The sequence below is a fragment of the Gracilinanus agilis genome, chromosome 4 (assembly GCF_016433145.1).
Source record: "Gracilinanus agilis isolate LMUSP501 chromosome 4, AgileGrace, whole genome shotgun sequence".
Classification (NCBI taxonomy): domain Eukaryota; kingdom Metazoa; phylum Chordata; class Mammalia; order Didelphimorphia; family Didelphidae; genus Gracilinanus; species Gracilinanus agilis.
Genome location: NC_058133.1, coordinates 291,403,346 through 291,421,478, shown reverse-complemented (window position 1 = coordinate 291,421,478; position 18,133 = coordinate 291,403,346). Strand labels below are relative to the sequence as shown.

General features: G+C 35.6%; 1 protein-coding gene across 2 annotated transcripts in view; it reads right to left on the bottom strand.

Moving 5' to 3' along the window:
• The window catches only part of TINAG (tubulointerstitial nephritis antigen), a 175,110-nt gene that overhangs the window by 133,414 nt on the left and 23,563 nt on the right, over positions 1–18,133 (bottom strand). For both annotated transcript variants that reach the window (XM_044675883.1, XM_044675882.1), the window contains one exon: positions 12,371–12,485. In XM_044675883.1, the coding sequence (XP_044531818.1) occupies positions 12,371–12,485 (115 nt within the window). The remainder of the gene's footprint in view (positions 1–12,370; positions 12,486–18,133) is intronic.

The following is an 18,133-nucleotide window of genomic DNA, read 5'->3' as shown; positions in this document are numbered from 1 at the left end:
GAGAGAGAGAGAGAGAGAGAGAGAGAGAGAGAGAGAGAGAGAGAGAGAGAGAGAGGAGAGAGAGAGATTATTATCATGGTCTATTGTCCACCTATGGACGTGGTAGACATATATGGCTAGACAGTTTTTCCTATTTATTTCAGCCTCTTAGAATCACTAGATTCCTTTAAGACTGAACTCAAGAACCACTTTTTATATGAATTCTTTCCTGATCCTGTGCTATATGCTAATAACCCCACACATAACCCCACACATAGATCTTATATTCTTTTCTTTTATGCATATGTTCTATATTTACTTTTAGTTTTGTAGCCTCCAATTTTAACATAGTGCCTCAGACATAGTAGGTGCTTATTATTTTCTTCTATTTTTTTGCTTTCATCTCTGCATTTATGAAATTTCCACTTTTGTATTTCCTCCCCAAAACATGTTGCTTTCACATATGTGGTGTTATATTGAATCTCTGGGAGCTTGAAGATCATTCAATGATTGACAGATAAGTCAGTTGGATAGAATGTTCCCAGAGAGGCATGTGAAAGGAAGGAGGGGTCGGTTGAGAACCCTGAGAGAGATTCTGGGGTCTTTTACCTGTGCTGAGGCTAGAGATCAGTGGGAATCCTGGTCTTGGAGTGAGAGAGTGCAAACACCACTCTGCAAGCTCTTCCTGTCCTTCATATATCATTATCAATCTGTACTTGACCACCACCTCGGTGTCTACTGCCCTTAGATATTAGGAGTTTCATCATCTAGTTATCTAGGCTTCCCAGGGCCCGGGAGGGATCTGGGAAGTGGGCAGGAGACGAAGAAGAGGATGGAAGGGTGGATATATCTCAACTGTTAAGGCTTAAGATCTACAGAAGAAGAAGCTGAAGATTTCCCAGCAGTTTACCTACTCTGGTTTAGCTCTGGCCAGGCTGAACCAGAGGGAAGCTAACATTGTTTCTTCATTTGCCTGCAGTTAGGGTTTCAATAGTAGCAATTTAAGTAGGGTCTCCAAATACCTCAATCCTTTACCCTTATTCTTCTTATTAATATATATATATATGTATATATATATATATACATTAATATATATAAAGTTTAAAGTACCTTCCTAAATCAGTTTCAAAGCTTGTTTTGGGAAGGGAGCCAACGCAGTCGGAATATCAATGTTATCCCAGCTGAAGAGCCCAATTAATATATCAATTAACCCCAGGTGGGTCCTGAAGGGATAAACCTCTTTGACCTGAAGGATCCTGCCTGGGCAACTGTTATAAAGGAGAAGTGCCATCTTATCCTCTCTGTACATCATTTCTACTACCTCAAATAGATACTAGTGACCTCCTTTAAATATAACAGTGGTCAGAGAATTTAGTCCATGAAGCATTAATTCAATTCAACTACTACCTTTCTCCTGAATTTTTTTAAGGTTACCTTAAATCTTTAGTGACTTTGGTCCTTTTAGGATTAGAGCATTTTTTAGCCCTTTTGTGTTCTTTCTATCATCACACATGTAAATACTGTTATAATAATTTGGGGAACTGTTAATGATAATAAATGTGGACAATTGTTAGGATAACTTCCCAAACTGTTAAAATGGTTTCTTAGGGTATTGATCCTAATGATCATTTGATTTACAAATGTAAATAATGATCGCGAAAGGCCAACTCCAAGTGCAGTTAGGCACAGTAAGGAAAGGTGTTTAATCTCCTTATTCCAATAGTTAGATAGTTTTCTGACTGCTGATTGGTACTGCAGCTAGGAACTGAAGAACCAGCTGATTGGTGAACACAACTGACCAGTTCTTACTAAATCTCTAAGCAACTAAAGAAGATAAGAAGTGTTCTTTTAATTACTAAACTATATACTAAAATATATGGGGATACACAAGAGTACCTAGACCAATTTTCTCATTTTATATATGAAGTCTAAAGAGGTAAAGTGACTTGTCCAGTCACATGAGTTATAAATAACATTTTGCGAGGCAGATGGGTAGCTCAGTGGATTGAGAGTCAGACAGGAGGTCCTAGGTTCAAATCCAGCCTCAGACACTTCCCAGCTGTGTGACCCTGGGCAAGTCACTTGACCTCCATTGCCCACTCTTCCACCTAGGAGCCAATACCCAGAAGTTAAGGGTTTAAAAAAAAATAAAAATAAATAAATAACATTTTGGTGAATTATTTCTAATAAAACTATATTTCTATGATTAGCTGAGATCTATTTTCTCTCCCTTATCCTTCCCCTTGACAAGCTTTCAAGGGCAGGTAGGAGGAGCAGGGAAAACAAATTTACCTTAACAAATATTCATGTTCAAGAAAAACAAATTTAACTGTCTCTCTTCATCTATTCAAATATACACAGACATATCTTTGTATACACACACACATATATATATATTAATATATAATTGTGCATCTTGAACACATTTTTTCTGTCTGATATTATAAAATAAATTGTTGTGGTTTTGTTACCTTCACTCTGCATCAGTACATATAATTCTTTCAGAGTCTCTTTGAAATCAACTGCTTCTTAATTTCTTATAGCCCAATAGTATTCCTTCATATTCATATGCCACAATTTGTTCAATTCCTCCCCAGCATTCTTGAGATTCTCCCACACATCTTCTGCCTCTAGAACCAATGTTATTTGCATTTTACCACAATGACTTCAGTCCATTTTAAAGCAGTCACCACAAACAATTCATTATGAAGAAGGGAAAAGTACATACTCCCTTATACTGCCAAGTACCCTTCCAGACTAAATTAGTAACAGTAGGTATTCTGATTCTAAAAATAGTTTGCAGATAAAGTTGATTTTCTCCAATTTTCTCAACCTAACAACACTGTGATATAAATTAACTTGACATGAAAAAGACAATAAGACTGAGTATCACCACAGGATATGTCAAATAAAGAAAGCCTGGAGTGTTATTTTCTCAGGATATAGTATTTGGACTGCTTTAAAAAATTCACTGACTCCTAGAGTAGGAAGGGTCCTTAGAAATGACCTTGTCCAACACTAGCCTGATACATGAATCATCTTTATACTCTCTTGATTTTGTGATAGTTTCCATTTGGTATAGTTAAAAAAACATGTATTTAGTGACAGGCACTCTCCTAGTCACTGAAAAGATGAAGATGAGAAATATGATAAATCTTTCCATGCATACATTCTACTAGGAGGAATATAGTTTGGATAAAACAGACAAAAATGGGACAGAATAAAGACCAAAACCTAGGGAATAAGCAAAGTTTTAAGGGCAAAGTGTTAACAGACATGGGTCTTGTGGGAAAAGCTTTCAATAGCATGGAAATTAAACAGGAGGGAACTCTAGGCATAGGGGAATGATCTTCATATAAGTACAGAGGAAGGAGGGTACAAGTTGGAAGTGAGAAAAATCTAGTATTCCAATTTGTTTGGAACAAAAAGGTGGTAAGAAGGAGGAATATGTAATGAGGCTCAAAAGAAAGGATGAACCTATATTATGGAATATTTTAAATGCCAAGTTATGGATTTAAATAAAGATATAATGTTAGGACCCTACAGTGCTATTCCTACCATACATATTCTTTAACTGTGTCAAGATGGGCAAATCAACCTTTTATACCCTCAGCTAACTCATCTGGAAAATAGGTTTAATTCTTGTACTATTTACTTCACAGAATGATTATTATTGAAGCATTTGGTGAAATTCCAAGTGTTATATAAATGTTCATTGTGACTAAGAATAAGTTAGGGCAAGGATCTTCAAAGGAGAATGTGGAGGGCAGCTGGGTAGCTCAGTGGATTGAGAGCCAGGCCTAGAGACGGGAGGTCCTAGGTTCAAATCTGGCCTCAGCCACTTCCCAGCTGTGTGACCCTGGGCAGGTCACTTGACCCCCATTGCCTACCCTTACCACTCTTCTACCTTGGAGCCAATATATATAGTATAGTATAGGTTTTAAAAAGAAAAAAAAAAAGGAGAATGTGGACACTTCAGGGTACTCATAATCAAGTCATTGCACTGTATAGTCAATATATAGTACATATATGTAGTACAATATAGTTTATATTATATATATATATACATATATATATATATATATAGTAATGTATTGGAGATTTTAAGGTGGCCAAGTGGATAAAGTACTAAGCTGGGATAAGGAAGACTTATCTTCATGAGTTCAAATCTGGCCTCAGACACTTACTAGCCATATGGCACTGGGCAAGTCACTTACCTTGATTTGCCCATTCCCTCATTGGTAAAATGAGTTGGAGAAGAAAATGGCAAACCACTCCAGTATCTTTGCCAGAAAAACTTCAAATGGAGTTATGGCACAAATGAAATGAGTGAACAACATCAAACTCATGTTATCTTGTTTTAACTAACCTAACTTTCAGAAACTGGATAAGTGCTTTTTTTTTTTTTTTTTAAATCCTTACCTTCCGTCTTGAAGTCAATGCTGTGTATTGGCTCCAAGGCAGAAGAGTAGTAAGGGTAGGCAATGGGAGTCAAGTGACTTGCCCAGGGTCACACAGCTGGGAAGTGTCTGAGGTCAGATTTGAACCTAGGACCTCCCGTCTCTAGGCCTGACTCTCAATCCACTGAGCTACCCAGCTGCCCCCTGGATAAGTGCTTTTAACAATTAAGAATTCTATTAGTGGGAACACAAGCCAAAAAAAAAATGATGGTTAACATGTCAACATGAAAGTTGACAATTCTCTGAATCCTAGTATGAGCTCTTTGTCAGCCCCTTTATAAGGGAAAAAAAATAAATTATATAATTAGATCTGACAAGAAGTTGGCCCCCAAATTCAAAGTGATTAAGAACATTTGTAATGTGCTTTCACACTACTTGCAATGCTAATCATATTCTAAGTGTCTATTAGAGTTTTAGGGAAAAAATGTGAAAACTAGGCTTTGTTGCTAAAAACAATTTGTATGTCACCTATAACATTTTTTATTTATGAATATGTAAAAACCTTGGAAAGAGAATTTACCAACTTCTTTAAAAATTATCCATATGAAAACTTCTGTTCAAAACATAAAAATGCAGCACCTTCTAAATAGTTTGAAAGAACTAATTTAAGGGAATATGGTCACTTACTAATTAAGCTTCCATCAAAAGTCTTTGAGTAATTGTTGAATAGGACTGAAAATTAGTATCATGATTTCATGAGCCAACATTTCCTTTCTTAAATTTGGAACTATGTACCTTTGTGAAGAATCTTTTTTAACTATGACTGCCATTAAACCCAAATAATAAAATGAATTAAACTTAGAACTAGAACTTCAAACCACTTTATCATAAAAACATTAAACTAACAATAATTATTTTAAAAATTAAACATCCCATTCCAGTACTCCCACTAAAATATCAATGATGGTAATATATCATAATGAATGATTTAATATTAATACTAAATCATTTTTAGTCATTCAATCAACAAGCTTTTAATAAATATTATATACCAGGCACTATGCTACCAAAAATAAAGTTAGATCATAAAAAGAAGCACCAACACAAATACACACACTCCAACATAGAATTATGTATGCATATACAAACAAATGGATTGGAACTCATAGTAAAAGAGAGAGATTTCAGAATTCTGAATCTGGAATTTAGAATAATAATGAACAATGGTGGGATTGAAAGTAATACGAATCCTACCAAATAGCTGAGCGTGTCATGGGGGCTGAAAATGGGGGTTTGATGTTAGAGTCAATATGGATGTTATATACAATGAATTATCAATATGGTTCTTTCCACTAAACATCAAATTTGGAGATGAAGGACTTGGGTTAAAATAATGGCTCTACTGATGAGTAATTACGTGACCTTGGGAAATGTGACAATTTCTAAATTTCAGTTTTCTCATTTGTAACATGAGGGGATTGGAGTACCTCTCAGCACTAAAGCCTATGACTCTATGACCTCAATGCAAAATAAGCCATTTCTTTTAGTGAAAAGTGATCACATTGCTTGTTCATGTTTGTGTAAATAAAATTAGGAGCTGGTCAAATTTTCACTTTCCCATACTAATATATTAGTTTCTATATGGGTTTTATTTATGAAGGAGGTTAGATATAAATCAATGGGTTTTTTTTAATTCAACCTCTAATAAGATGGAACAATTCTTAACTATATCTTCCCTTTTAGTAGCCAATGGAACAACACAAGTTTGAAAACTCCCACTTTATAGAAGTTTTTTTTTTTTTTTGCAGAAAATTTACTATATAGTTTTGGTCTATCTTCTGCCCCAACACATTTAAATCCATCTCCTTCCCAGTAAATGCTATCAGCCACATTCTGCCACTGCTATCAAATGATGTGTGCCCAGAGAAAGTAAATTAAATTTCATATTTGCTTAAGCCTAGATGAAAAGCAAAAAAATACCATCAACCAACTAGGTGCTTTTGTCTATACAATGTGAAAAATGAAGCTTATCAATGGAAATTTTCAGTTGTAATCTAGATATTTGGGTGTCCTATAATGACAGCTTTTGTATATTTTTAATATCTAAATCAATTTATGTCTTCTCTATTCCCCTTAAGCTGTAATAATTTTGTTAAACTGGTACCATAATCTGTAATTGCTCTCAAAGCCTAGCACATAATAACTCTATATGCAATAGGTGATGGATAAACGTTATTAATTTACTAGCTTAGAAACTGACTTGTTGATATAAATGCTGTGCCATATAAATTACTTTTACAGATGGCAATCTAATATAAGAATAATTTATGAAATGTAGACTGCTTTATAGTTTATAAAATGCTTTATATATTCTCTTATTATAAAGTAAGAGACTTCTTTTTTTGTCTCCATAGATCCAGTACCTATTTCATGCTTGGCACAAAGAAGGCACTTAGGGAAATTGACTCAGACCTTAAAACTGCTTTGTTAGGTAAGTATTATTACCTTCACTTTTCAAATAAGGAAAATTAAAACAAAAGGCTAAATGATTTCCAAGGTCACTTATCTCATAAGTATGAAAATGGGATTTGAAACCAACTCTTCCTGATTCTAAGTGTAGCACTCTATCTACTACACCACGGTTGTTTTAGGATAGGATATTGTATGGTTTATAATGATAGCCATAAAACAAAATACTTTAATATTATTGTTTCTCTTAAATAGCTTCATTCTAAGCTTAATACCCATCCTATATCAACCATAATTTATTTTACTTATATGTACTTTTATGTATTATATGGACTCTTTCAGAGATTTTTTTAAAAACACACTTTGAAAATACATTTTGACTCAGCAAGTAGAGAAATGAGTTTTGAATCTTTCCCTGTCTCCACTCAATAACAGTAATTATTCCTCTGAAGCATTTGTCATTTACTTCAGATTATAACCTAGTGACACTTCTCAGAAACACTTTGAGGATGTTGTTTATTATACCTAGAAAATATTCAAGTGCAGGGATGCTATTGAATTGATGTAGAAACTTAAATGAAAAAAATCTTTGGGTTCAGGAGAGAGATGTGACTTCCATTAGAGTCTATAATTGGTCTTGGAAGACATCTTTCTTAATGAAATAAAGGTCTCTTAGTAATCATGGTTTGAATAATAGAGCCAGTCCAATTGTGATCTGACCTTTCCCAGCCCCTTGCAGAGTTTCTATGAATTTAATCCTCTTCATTCTCTCAAAACTGTTAACACGGAGAGGACAGATAGTTTCTTGGCCAAATAAGAATATGGATACACGTTGGTAGGATTACATATATCCACTATCCTGGTTGCAGTCATGATGTTGCTGCTTGTGATTGCTACTAGATCCCCTCAGCTAGCAAAACTAGCAAAACAGAAAATGTTATTCCTCAGGATTATTGCCAGGGAAGAAGAAAGGAGTCCAAAAAGACCCTAAGAAATGTCAAACTTAATGTAGAAGCAAACTTGGAAATTGGCAATTGTTAATGCAAAGATGCAATAAAGGCTTTTGCCCTTGCAAAAGTTAAATGAAAACTTCTGGCAGTTAGAAGCCTTAGAATCCTGACAGGATTCAGTTGGAACCTGAGGCTTGAGGAGAGTGGAAGGTCCAACTGAGAGAAATGTGTTTTGAATCTTTCCCTGTCTCCACTTTTTGACACTTCATCCTTTCTCTGTGATGGGGCAACTTGATATCTTCTGCTCCCTCCTTTCCTCAACTTCTTTTCATGTGTTTTCTTCCTACAGTAGAATGTAAACTCCTTGAGGTCAGAAATTGCTTTTATTTTGACTTATAGTTGTATTCCCAACATTTAGGACAATGTTTAATAAATGCTTATTATTTGACTCAAATATAAAATAAAAAGATGCCTACATAATGCTTTGTGAATCTTAAAGCATAATATAAGCATGGGTTATTATTATTAATGCTAAAAATATTGAGACACAAAATGAAAAATTCAGCCCTCAAGATATTTTATCCACAAACCATTTAGTTCTTTCAATTTTCTTTCCAAATGAGTGTGCAAGTGCAAAATCACTCAGGATAGGAATTTACCTACTTTTTTGACCATTCATGCAGGTATCAGTTCAATGAAGTTAATACTTTCCCTAGAAATACCTTTTTTTTCCATTCCTGATTTACTTCCACACTACTAGAGATTAGGAAAATTTCAGCACTTAGAAAATTCTTCAAAAAGGCACTCGACCTCCACTACCATGTCTTGAAATGAGAAATGGCTTCCCTGTACTGCTTTGAATGTAGATGATAGAACACTCCCAGGTCAGTTTAATTTTCTTTATTCCCTCCTCAGGACTACAAGAGAACTGTATTATATGAATTCATGCTACTAGATGTGATTTAAATTCTCATAAAGCAGTTGTCATTAATTTTTTGTCATGAAGTTTTGCATTTAAATAGCACAGCAATGAATTTCTTACAGACAAATCCTGGACTAATAAATGACATAGAGCGATTACCACTTCCTCTGGACCATGGTCAACGGCAATTTGGAAATTAATTGCTAGATTCACTGATAGAGCAAACTTTAAAAGGTGCAGTATATTCCTGTGAAGAAAGGACTCTGGTTGCCAAATTTCAACATAAAGATAAAAACCCATTGAGCCTGAAAACTAAACTTATACACACTAAAAAGAGGATATGTAGATACAGCAGTTTTCAACAAAACCTACTTATTATCAATTCCAGTAGAGAAGAATTATTTTGGCTTTGCTTCTTCCTGTTGTTCTTTTTTTTCAATGCATTTTTCAGCTCGAAAATACTGTTCTCATTTTGTACAGCCAAAATCAGCAAAACTACTTAATAGTTTAATAGAACATATAAAGGAAATTTGATTGATTTTTTAAAAAGAAAGAAACAATGATAGTAAGTCAATTACATTATTACATATAGTAACTAAGTCATGCTTGTCAAATAGATAAAAAAGGAATGAACAATTCAATAAATATTTAATTGTTGTTCAGTTGTTTCAGTTGTGCCGAACTCCCCGTGACCCCATTTTCTTGGCAAAGACACAGGAGTGGTTTGCCAATTCCTTCTCCAGATTATTTGACAGATGTGGAAACTGAGGCAAACAGGGTTTAATGATTTCCTATTGTTACTCAATTACTTAGTGACTGGCTAGATCTCAGTAAAATGAGACTTTCTGGTGCCAGTCCAAGAAGATTATTTACTGTACCATGTAAGTTATTAAGCACCTAAACAGTGGTGAGAGAACCAGTGCCATAGACAAGATTACCTAAGTTTTATCTTTGATATACACAGGCTGTGTGATCCTGGACAAGTATTAACCTATCAATGCCCACAAACAGTCCTCGCAGACAGTAGATTGTATATATTGTACAGAGGGAGCTTCCTCACTGGAGTTTCCCTGAAGCAACCTACAACAAGAAAATCACAGTTCTTGCCTTGCCCTATCTCACCCACGGAAAAGAAGTTCATGAAATACTGTGCTAAGTGTTAAGGATATAAAGATGAAAAGTGGCACATTTCCTGTCTTTAATTAGCTTACAATATAATCAAACTTATGATATGATAGACAACATATAAGTTGAATTTAGAGTTCTAAAACCCAATCATCTTCCAAATGAGTGGAAGATAATTCTAATACACTATACTGTCAAGATTACATAGAGTAAAAGGTTGACCATGGAGCTACAAAAACCTATGTTCAAGGCCTACTTCTGACAAATACTCTTTTATGACAGGGGAAAAATCAATTAACCATTTGATATTTCCAGGCAACCCTATAAGATTCTAAATTACCAATAAGTCACCAGTGCAAATTGGTGGAAGAGATTTCCAAACACCAACCAAATAAGAGGTCCAAATTATAAATAATAATTACAAAAAAAATCATCCTCAACAAGGGGAATCTAAAACAAATGAATGAATCATTGTCACAGTTTAGATCTGAGAGAACAGAGAATCTATTATTTCCACCCAACATCCAGTTAGTAATAGTGACTGTACCCATGATTTCTCTAGTATAGGGTCCTTCCAGATGAGGAAACTTCGAACAACATAGTTCAGAACCTTCTTTGCCACTTAAAGTCTTAAGAGAGTTGCCTAAAGTACTGAAGCATAAGTGACTTACGAAGAATCACACAGCCATTACATGTCAAAGGCAAGATATAAACTCAAGTCTTCCTAGTTCTAAATTCAGGTCTTTATCCAATACACTACCTTGCTTTCCTCTAATAACCCTTAAAAATTGTCTTTGAATTGAACCAAGCCCTTAGGACATTTAGTCCTTAGAAAGTCAAGTCAATAGATAGTCAAAATTCAGAACTAAGGGTTCATGTTACAATTTCAGAGATAGCATCTCCATCCACAGTTGCTGGTCCCATACATATTCACAGGACCTGACACAGAGGGAAAAAACAGTTCATTCACTACACTGGTGATTTCTAAGAGGTCTTGATTTTAGGTAGTGACTAGGTCTGCATGTTGATGGTCTTATGAAAACAATCAGTTGGAAGACTAGATCAGCTGCAAAACATGACTGATTGAAAGCCAACACCATGGTTATATAAATTAGGAATTTGTTCTAAATCCCCAAGCAGAAACTTAGTTATGCAAGGCATCCATCATTAAATCCTAACACTTCTGAAAATAACATAAAAAAAAACCTTTAAAGTTTCCAGAGAAACTAAGGAAAAGTGACCCGCTGGTTTCATTGGAATTGGTCAACAAATTTTTACTAGAATTTTATTTTAAAGTTTAAATTTTTGCTAATCTTGGCATAGCACATCTGGACAAAATGAAGGCTTATCTAGTGGTCTCAATGTGGAGATGTAGAGTGAAGATATTCTAAAAGTCTTTGATAAACTGTATGCTAACTTCATGGAGTTTTTCTGTTTATTTCTGTTTATTTGCTTATGTGTTTCTTTTTGGAGAAAGCACTAAATTTTGGAATAAAAACATCAAATGCTAGTTCTGTCACACACTAGATATTTTACCTCCAAGTTACTTTGTCTCTCTGCTACTGTGTCCTTCTCTGTAAAGTTGATATAAAAAATTTGTACCCCATGCCTTGAGTTCTGTTAGAAAAGCACTTAGTAAATTATAAAATAATGCATGTGATGAGCTATTAATGTTATCTAAAAATTAACCAATCAACAAGTATTTATTAAATAGCAACCCTTTGCCAAGCACTCTTCTAGGTTCTAGGGATACAATGACAAAAATGAAGCAGCACTTGTACTCAGAAGAATATTTTCTATATATTTTCAAAGCAGAAATCTGTTTATAACCAAAACTGCAACTAAGGAGGGGCAATTGGAAACTGTCTCCAAGACACTGAAATTTAGAGGATGCCAACAACATTTGCATTCCTTCAAAAGCACACAAACAGGGAGTTTAGGATCTAATTAGCAAGATTAATTCCTTTAAAAAGAAAGTTATTAGATGATTTCCTCCCCTGATGGGAGGAAACACCACGTCTATCCTCCTTTCAGGTCTTGCCCTTCCAAGTGGGAGTCCCACTATGGCCTCTCCATTTCTCAGAAGTTTTGTCCCTTTAGCATGAGATAATATTCTAAGGTCTGTTCCCTACCCCCTCTAAGTGAATTAACTTTCAGAGGCTGATTTCATTTCCATAGATAATAAAAAGTATGTTATAATTCTGATCATGATCATTACTTTCAAGAATAAATATATTTGCTGAAAAACTTAATTAGGGCAACATATATTTCTAAAAAGTCACAGGTGATATTTTTCTAATTGAGAATATTACTCCACTAAATGAAAATCTAATCTTACTCTTCAGACACAAGCCTTTTATTTGATTGGTCACTGAATTCTCAAGCTCTAAGTTAATGAATAATGTTATAAATACCCTTGGGGGAAAATTTTTAAAACAAATAAATTTAATTCTTTGACATTTCTAAAAGATGAAAACATTCCCACCAGCCCCAGGCCTTCAAAAGTAAATAGATATAACACCTACTGTCATTTCATTCATGCTCAGAAGTGTAGGAGAAGGAGGCAAGGTGCCAAGGCGAAATTTGTAGCCTTCTTCTAAAGTCATTCCCCAAAATTGACTGTAATTATGAGCCGTCCATCTGCCTCACAAATAGAAGAGAAAAATATGTATACAGTTGTCACAAATGCACTTTCAATGACAACTCATAATATCTCACAATTAAAAATGTAGTAAATCTCAAGAGAATTGGCAGTATTATTTCACCTTTCATTTCAGAAAAAAATTAATCACTGCATTTATTTTAGATAATAAGCACATGGTTTGCTATATATTAAATTGATTAAAATAATTTTAAATATCACTCTTGAAAAGCTAAAGATCATGATCAATATACAAATAAATCTGATGGTATTTTAAAATAACAACTGTATCACATGTAACAATTATAAAGTTTTCATGATATCATTTCAACCAAAGAAGTTAAGCAAAAAGATGTGCAACAATAGCCCAAACTAGATGATTTTTCTCATTTCTCAAATATTTAACACACTGAATATACTTACATTAAAAGGCTTACTAAAAAAAATCATTATGCCTGCAAAAACCTCAGGATTTTAACGTTGAGAAATCAGTTAATTTTATGTTTAACTCTCCATTGCATAAATCAGTGTGGAATTTGTTTTCATATAGCAAATATACACTTATTTAGGGCGGCTGATCCAGTTCTCTTTAGAAAAGCTGCCTCCATTATGCAAGCCTATGCCTGGTAGCAAAAACTAGAGAAAATTAAAATTCTTTCCTGGGTCTCAAAGTCCAAAAAAATACTACCCCAAACCATGAAAAGGATTTAGATAGTGTGCATGTGACTCCTCTTCAACTTGAGGGCCATGGATTCTCAGAAGGCAAGATAGATCTTGAAGTCATCACTTATTATTTCAACCAAATTATCTATAATGCACGAGCCTCTAGTGTGCACTTAAATTCAAAATACAATTTCTGATAATATGCCTGGTAAGCCTCTGATTTTCTTTTATAACATCTGAGAGCTCATAAAATCATAAGCAAAATTAAAAGAGATGTTTTTCATATGTTTTGAGATAGTTTTCAATCACCAAAAGGAATAATAGGAAGAAAGTCAGGGAATTTAACAACAGGGCTAAGATTTAGTGCAAACTGGTAAAGCAGATAGAATTCATCAAACATGACCATTATGAGAGTACTCTAATTCTTTAGTCCCTCAATTTCCCTTGCTCTGCAACTCTGTCTTTCATTACTTTATCTGGACCACTCCTTTGGTATTCAATGTTCAACTGTCTCCCTTCATTAAGTATGTTTGTAATTTCATGAGCGAGGGAAGATGAACCTTCACAGTTACTGATGGAGGTCCAGTGAGAGTAAGAACAAGAGATTGTTCCTGAATGTCTGTTTCACTTCAGTTTTTAAAGTATAAAAACATGCAAGTTCCCTCGTCCATAGAGCTGCCATTTACCTCTTCCCCTGGATAGGAGTGGTGGGCAAAGAGTTTTATAAAAAAATTTTAGAGTTCCTAATTTCAATTGGTTTTTGGGTGTTTCTGAGAGTTTAGTGCAGCTAATAGTGAGAAGTAAGTGATGGAACCAAGTGGATTCACAAGTTCAAAACTAGAGAACTTGCTGACCCTAAGGCATTATGTTGAAGAAATCCAACTATGGGTCTAAATTAACCAGTCTTTGGTATACCAGTCCGTTAATGGAAAGGTATATTTTACCACCAATAACTAATCCAGGCCAAATATTCTAACTAGTAGAATGTTCTCAAGGAGATCTGAAGGAGATAAGGAAGAGAATAATTTCCAAGACAAGCAAAGCATAGAAAACCTTCAATCATACACTGGTAGTACGAGTGGGCCAAGATCCAAAGCTCATTGGGAAAAGGTAGCTTCCCACGTGGAGAAGAATCTTTTCTCCTTGGGAACTAGATTTTGGGCTGAATACTTTTTAAGGTCCTATTCATGGACAAAATATCACATAAAGTGAATCAGCTATGTAGAGATATTGAAGGTAGAAGGCAGAAGGTGGGGAGAAACATTGGTAGAAAGGGCTTACTCATACCCCCCAGACTCCTGTACCCCATACTTAAGAACTAGAGAAATTAATTCTAGAGAACAGATATATAGAAACCCTAATTTACCACAAGACAGCTAGGTTATACAGTGGATAGAACAGTAGGGCTGGAGACAGCAAGACTCATCCTCCTGAGTTCAAATTTAACCTTAGACTCTTACTAGTTGTAAGACCCTGGGCAAGTCACTTAATTCTGATTGCATTAATTTCTTCTGTAAAATGAACTGAAAAAGGAAATGTTAAACCATTCCAATATCTTTGGCAAGAAAACCCAAATGGGGTCACAAAGAAACAAACAGGGCTGAAAAATGACTCAACAACAACAAAGTTTGTCACAAATGGTAAGTTAATTGAAATAATTTTCACATAATGATCAAAGCCTAATATGCAAAAAAAGTTAGGCAGAGGAATGTTCAAGAAGAAGGAATATGAAGCCAGAAGGAAGATTAAATTCTATGATTCTTTACAACTCGTGTTAATATTCTCCCTATCTAGTACTGTAAAACCTTCTCCCCACAATTCTTCCACATTATATATTGCCCTATAATACTTCATCCCACTTTAAAGAACTTTAAAGTATGTAAGAGGTCATGGGATACTAACAGGATCATTGATTTCTATTTGGAAAGGACCTTAAAAGCTACTGAGTACAACTCCTTCCTGGTACATCTAATGAAACCAAATCATAGAAAAGTCAAGTGTTTGAGTCTCTGAGTTGGGTTTTAAGCCCAGATATTCCAAGCTCTAAGTCCTTTCTACTCACTCCTATTCTCCTTGAAAGTTCCCAGAGGAGAAATATTTTTCCAATTCTTTTCAGAATTCTATGATTCAGGACAAGAGAGAAAATTGTAAGGAAGGGAAGGGATGAAGCAAACACAAATGTTTTGTTGTTGTTGTTGTTTGGCCTCTTGGAAAGACTGAGCTTTAATAATCCTAAAAAAAGAAGGAAGAATGATAACAGCTAATAACCTAACAGAGGCAGTAGGCAACTGAGACTTAGATCAAATAAGGTTCTGGAGTGAAGGGTGCTTATTGTATTCCATAGCACTGTGGTGTATGTACCTATGGTGCCCCCAGAGTATGAGTTCTATGAAGATCTTGTGTCCTTCAGTGTCCAGCATAGAATAAGTATCATTATTTGTTGAATGACCAGTTTCTTTTATTGTGTGTCTATGCTGAACTGAAGAAAGTGCTAATAGGAGGACTGGTCTAGAAATTTTAATCTTATTCTAGGAGGAAGTATATTATGATAAAGGTGCTATCTATGTAGGCTATGAAATGAAGTACTCCTGTATGATGTAGTCTTGCAAAAAGTAAATAAAGTTTTGGGTTGGGTAATCAATGGATAAAAATATTAAACCTTTCTTTTTTTTTCCTTATACTTAAGGCCTTTGTTTCTGTCTCCACCAATAATTCCCTTCTCCTTCCCTTTCAGTTTCTAGCTTGGTCAATTTATGTATCACTCTTTCCCTTACATTTCCATATGTTTCTCATTTTACTTCAGGCTATTTCCTCTTACTTTTTCACATATCCTTAAAATGATATAGTTCTTATAGCAGATTTGTTTTTAATTTGTTGGTTAATTTTATGGAACTGTCTCCTTCCACCTTCCCATTCCTTTATCTACCCTTTGCTTTAAGGTATAGTAGAAGAGTAGGAGAAATATTGGGAAATCTAAATAACACAAAAACAAAATATACAAATAAAATACATTTTTAAAAATATACATTTTGAAAAAAAACTATTTTTGGGACTTCCGGGTTAAGATGGCGGCAGAGTAAGAAGCAGCTCTTAACCTCTCCTGACCGAAACACACAAAACTCCTCAAGGGGACATAAAAACAAGTCCAGACGAACGGAGGAACCCCACAACAGGGCACAGCGTGGAAGGTATGTGGAATCGAGACATTTCCAGGCTAAAAAGGGCTCTCCTTAAATCGCGAGCTGAGCAACCACCCCACCCCCACCCCCTCCACACTCACCTATAGCTTCGAACCCAGCTAAAAAGAAATAGAGCAAGTTTGGGGCACCCATCGAGTCATCAGCAGCTCCGGGACCTGTTCCTGAGAGCAGCAAGACTTAGGACCCCATTAAGTCAAGAACGCACGCGAAAGCTGAGCGCGCGCGGGAGCAGAGAGTCGACGCTGGGCGCGCAGAGTGCCCTCTGAGCAGAGGCCTGGGTGCGGCTGAGCAGAGGCGTGGGTGTGGCTGAGCAGAGGCTTGGGTGCCGGCTGAGCAGAGGCGTGGGTGGAGGCAAACACAGCCAGGAACTAAAGCCTAAGTGGGGAACCAGTGCAGACGGGTATACGACTGTGGAAGTAGCGCCCTGAGACTTGTAAAGAAACTTCCTGCAGAGGATCAAGCAAGGGAATCCACCAGGGGGCTTGACCTTGGAAAAAACTAGAATTCAGACCTCAGGAGCCAATAGATCTCAGACAGACACTGAGAGCGAGGATAAACCTGAGAAGCTGCTGGGCTAATGATGGCTAACCAGTTACAGGAAATTCAGAAGAGAAAGAATAATAACAAAAAAAAGAAGTCTTTAACACTCGACAGCTTCTACACAGAGAAAATCCAGACAACCGAGCAAACAGAGGAGGAGAACAAACAACCATCCAGACCCTCCCCAAATAAGGAAAACTCCTCACAAGCTATGGACGAGTTCAAATCTGAGATTTTGAGGAAAATGGAAGAGATCTGGCAAGAAAATAACAGCTTAAAAGGTAGAATCTTGCAGCTGGAAAGCGAGGCTCAGAAACCAAATGAACTGATAAGCAAATTGAACACAAGAAATGACCAGATTGAAAAGGAATACCAAAAGATTATGGCCGAAAACAAGAAGATTATGGCCGAAAACCAAAAGATTATGGCCGATTACCAGAAGATTATGGCCGAAAAACAAAAGATTATAGCCGAAAATCAATCCCTAAAGGCTAGAATTGAGCAAGTAGAAACTAATGATCTCTCAAGACAACAAGAACAAATAAAACAAAGCCAAAAGACTGAAAAAATAGAAGGAAACATGAAATATCTCAATGAGAGAGTGACAGACCAAGAAAACCGGTCTAGAAGAGACAATTTGAGAATAATTGGTCTTCCAGAAAAACCAGAAATTAATAAAAACCTGGACTCTATACTAACAGAAATAATTCAGCAAAATTGCCCTGAAGTCCTACAACAAGAGGGCAATATAGACATTGAAAGGATTCATAGAACACCTGCAGCATTCGATCAAGAAAGGAAAACACCAAGAAACATCATTGCAAAATTCAAGAGTTTCCAAGCAAAAGAAAAAATCTTACAAGAAGCCAGAAAGAAACAATTCAAATATCAAGGAGCAACAATCAGGATCACACAGGATCTGGCAGCCTCAACACTAAAAGACCGCAAAGCGTGGAATACAATATTCAGAAAGGCAAGAGAGCTGGGCCTGCAACCACGGATCAACTACCCATCAAAATTGACTATATATTTCCAAGGGAAAGTATGGGCATTCAACAAAATTGAAGAATTCCAGGTATTTGCACAGAAAAGACCGGGGCTAAATGGAAAGTTTGATATCCAACCACAAAAATCGAGAGAAACCTGAAAAGGTAAATAAGATACAGAGGGGAAAGAAAGAAAACTTATAATTTTTAAATTTGCCTTTTTAAGGGCCTCAGTGAGATCTAATTATCTGTATTCCT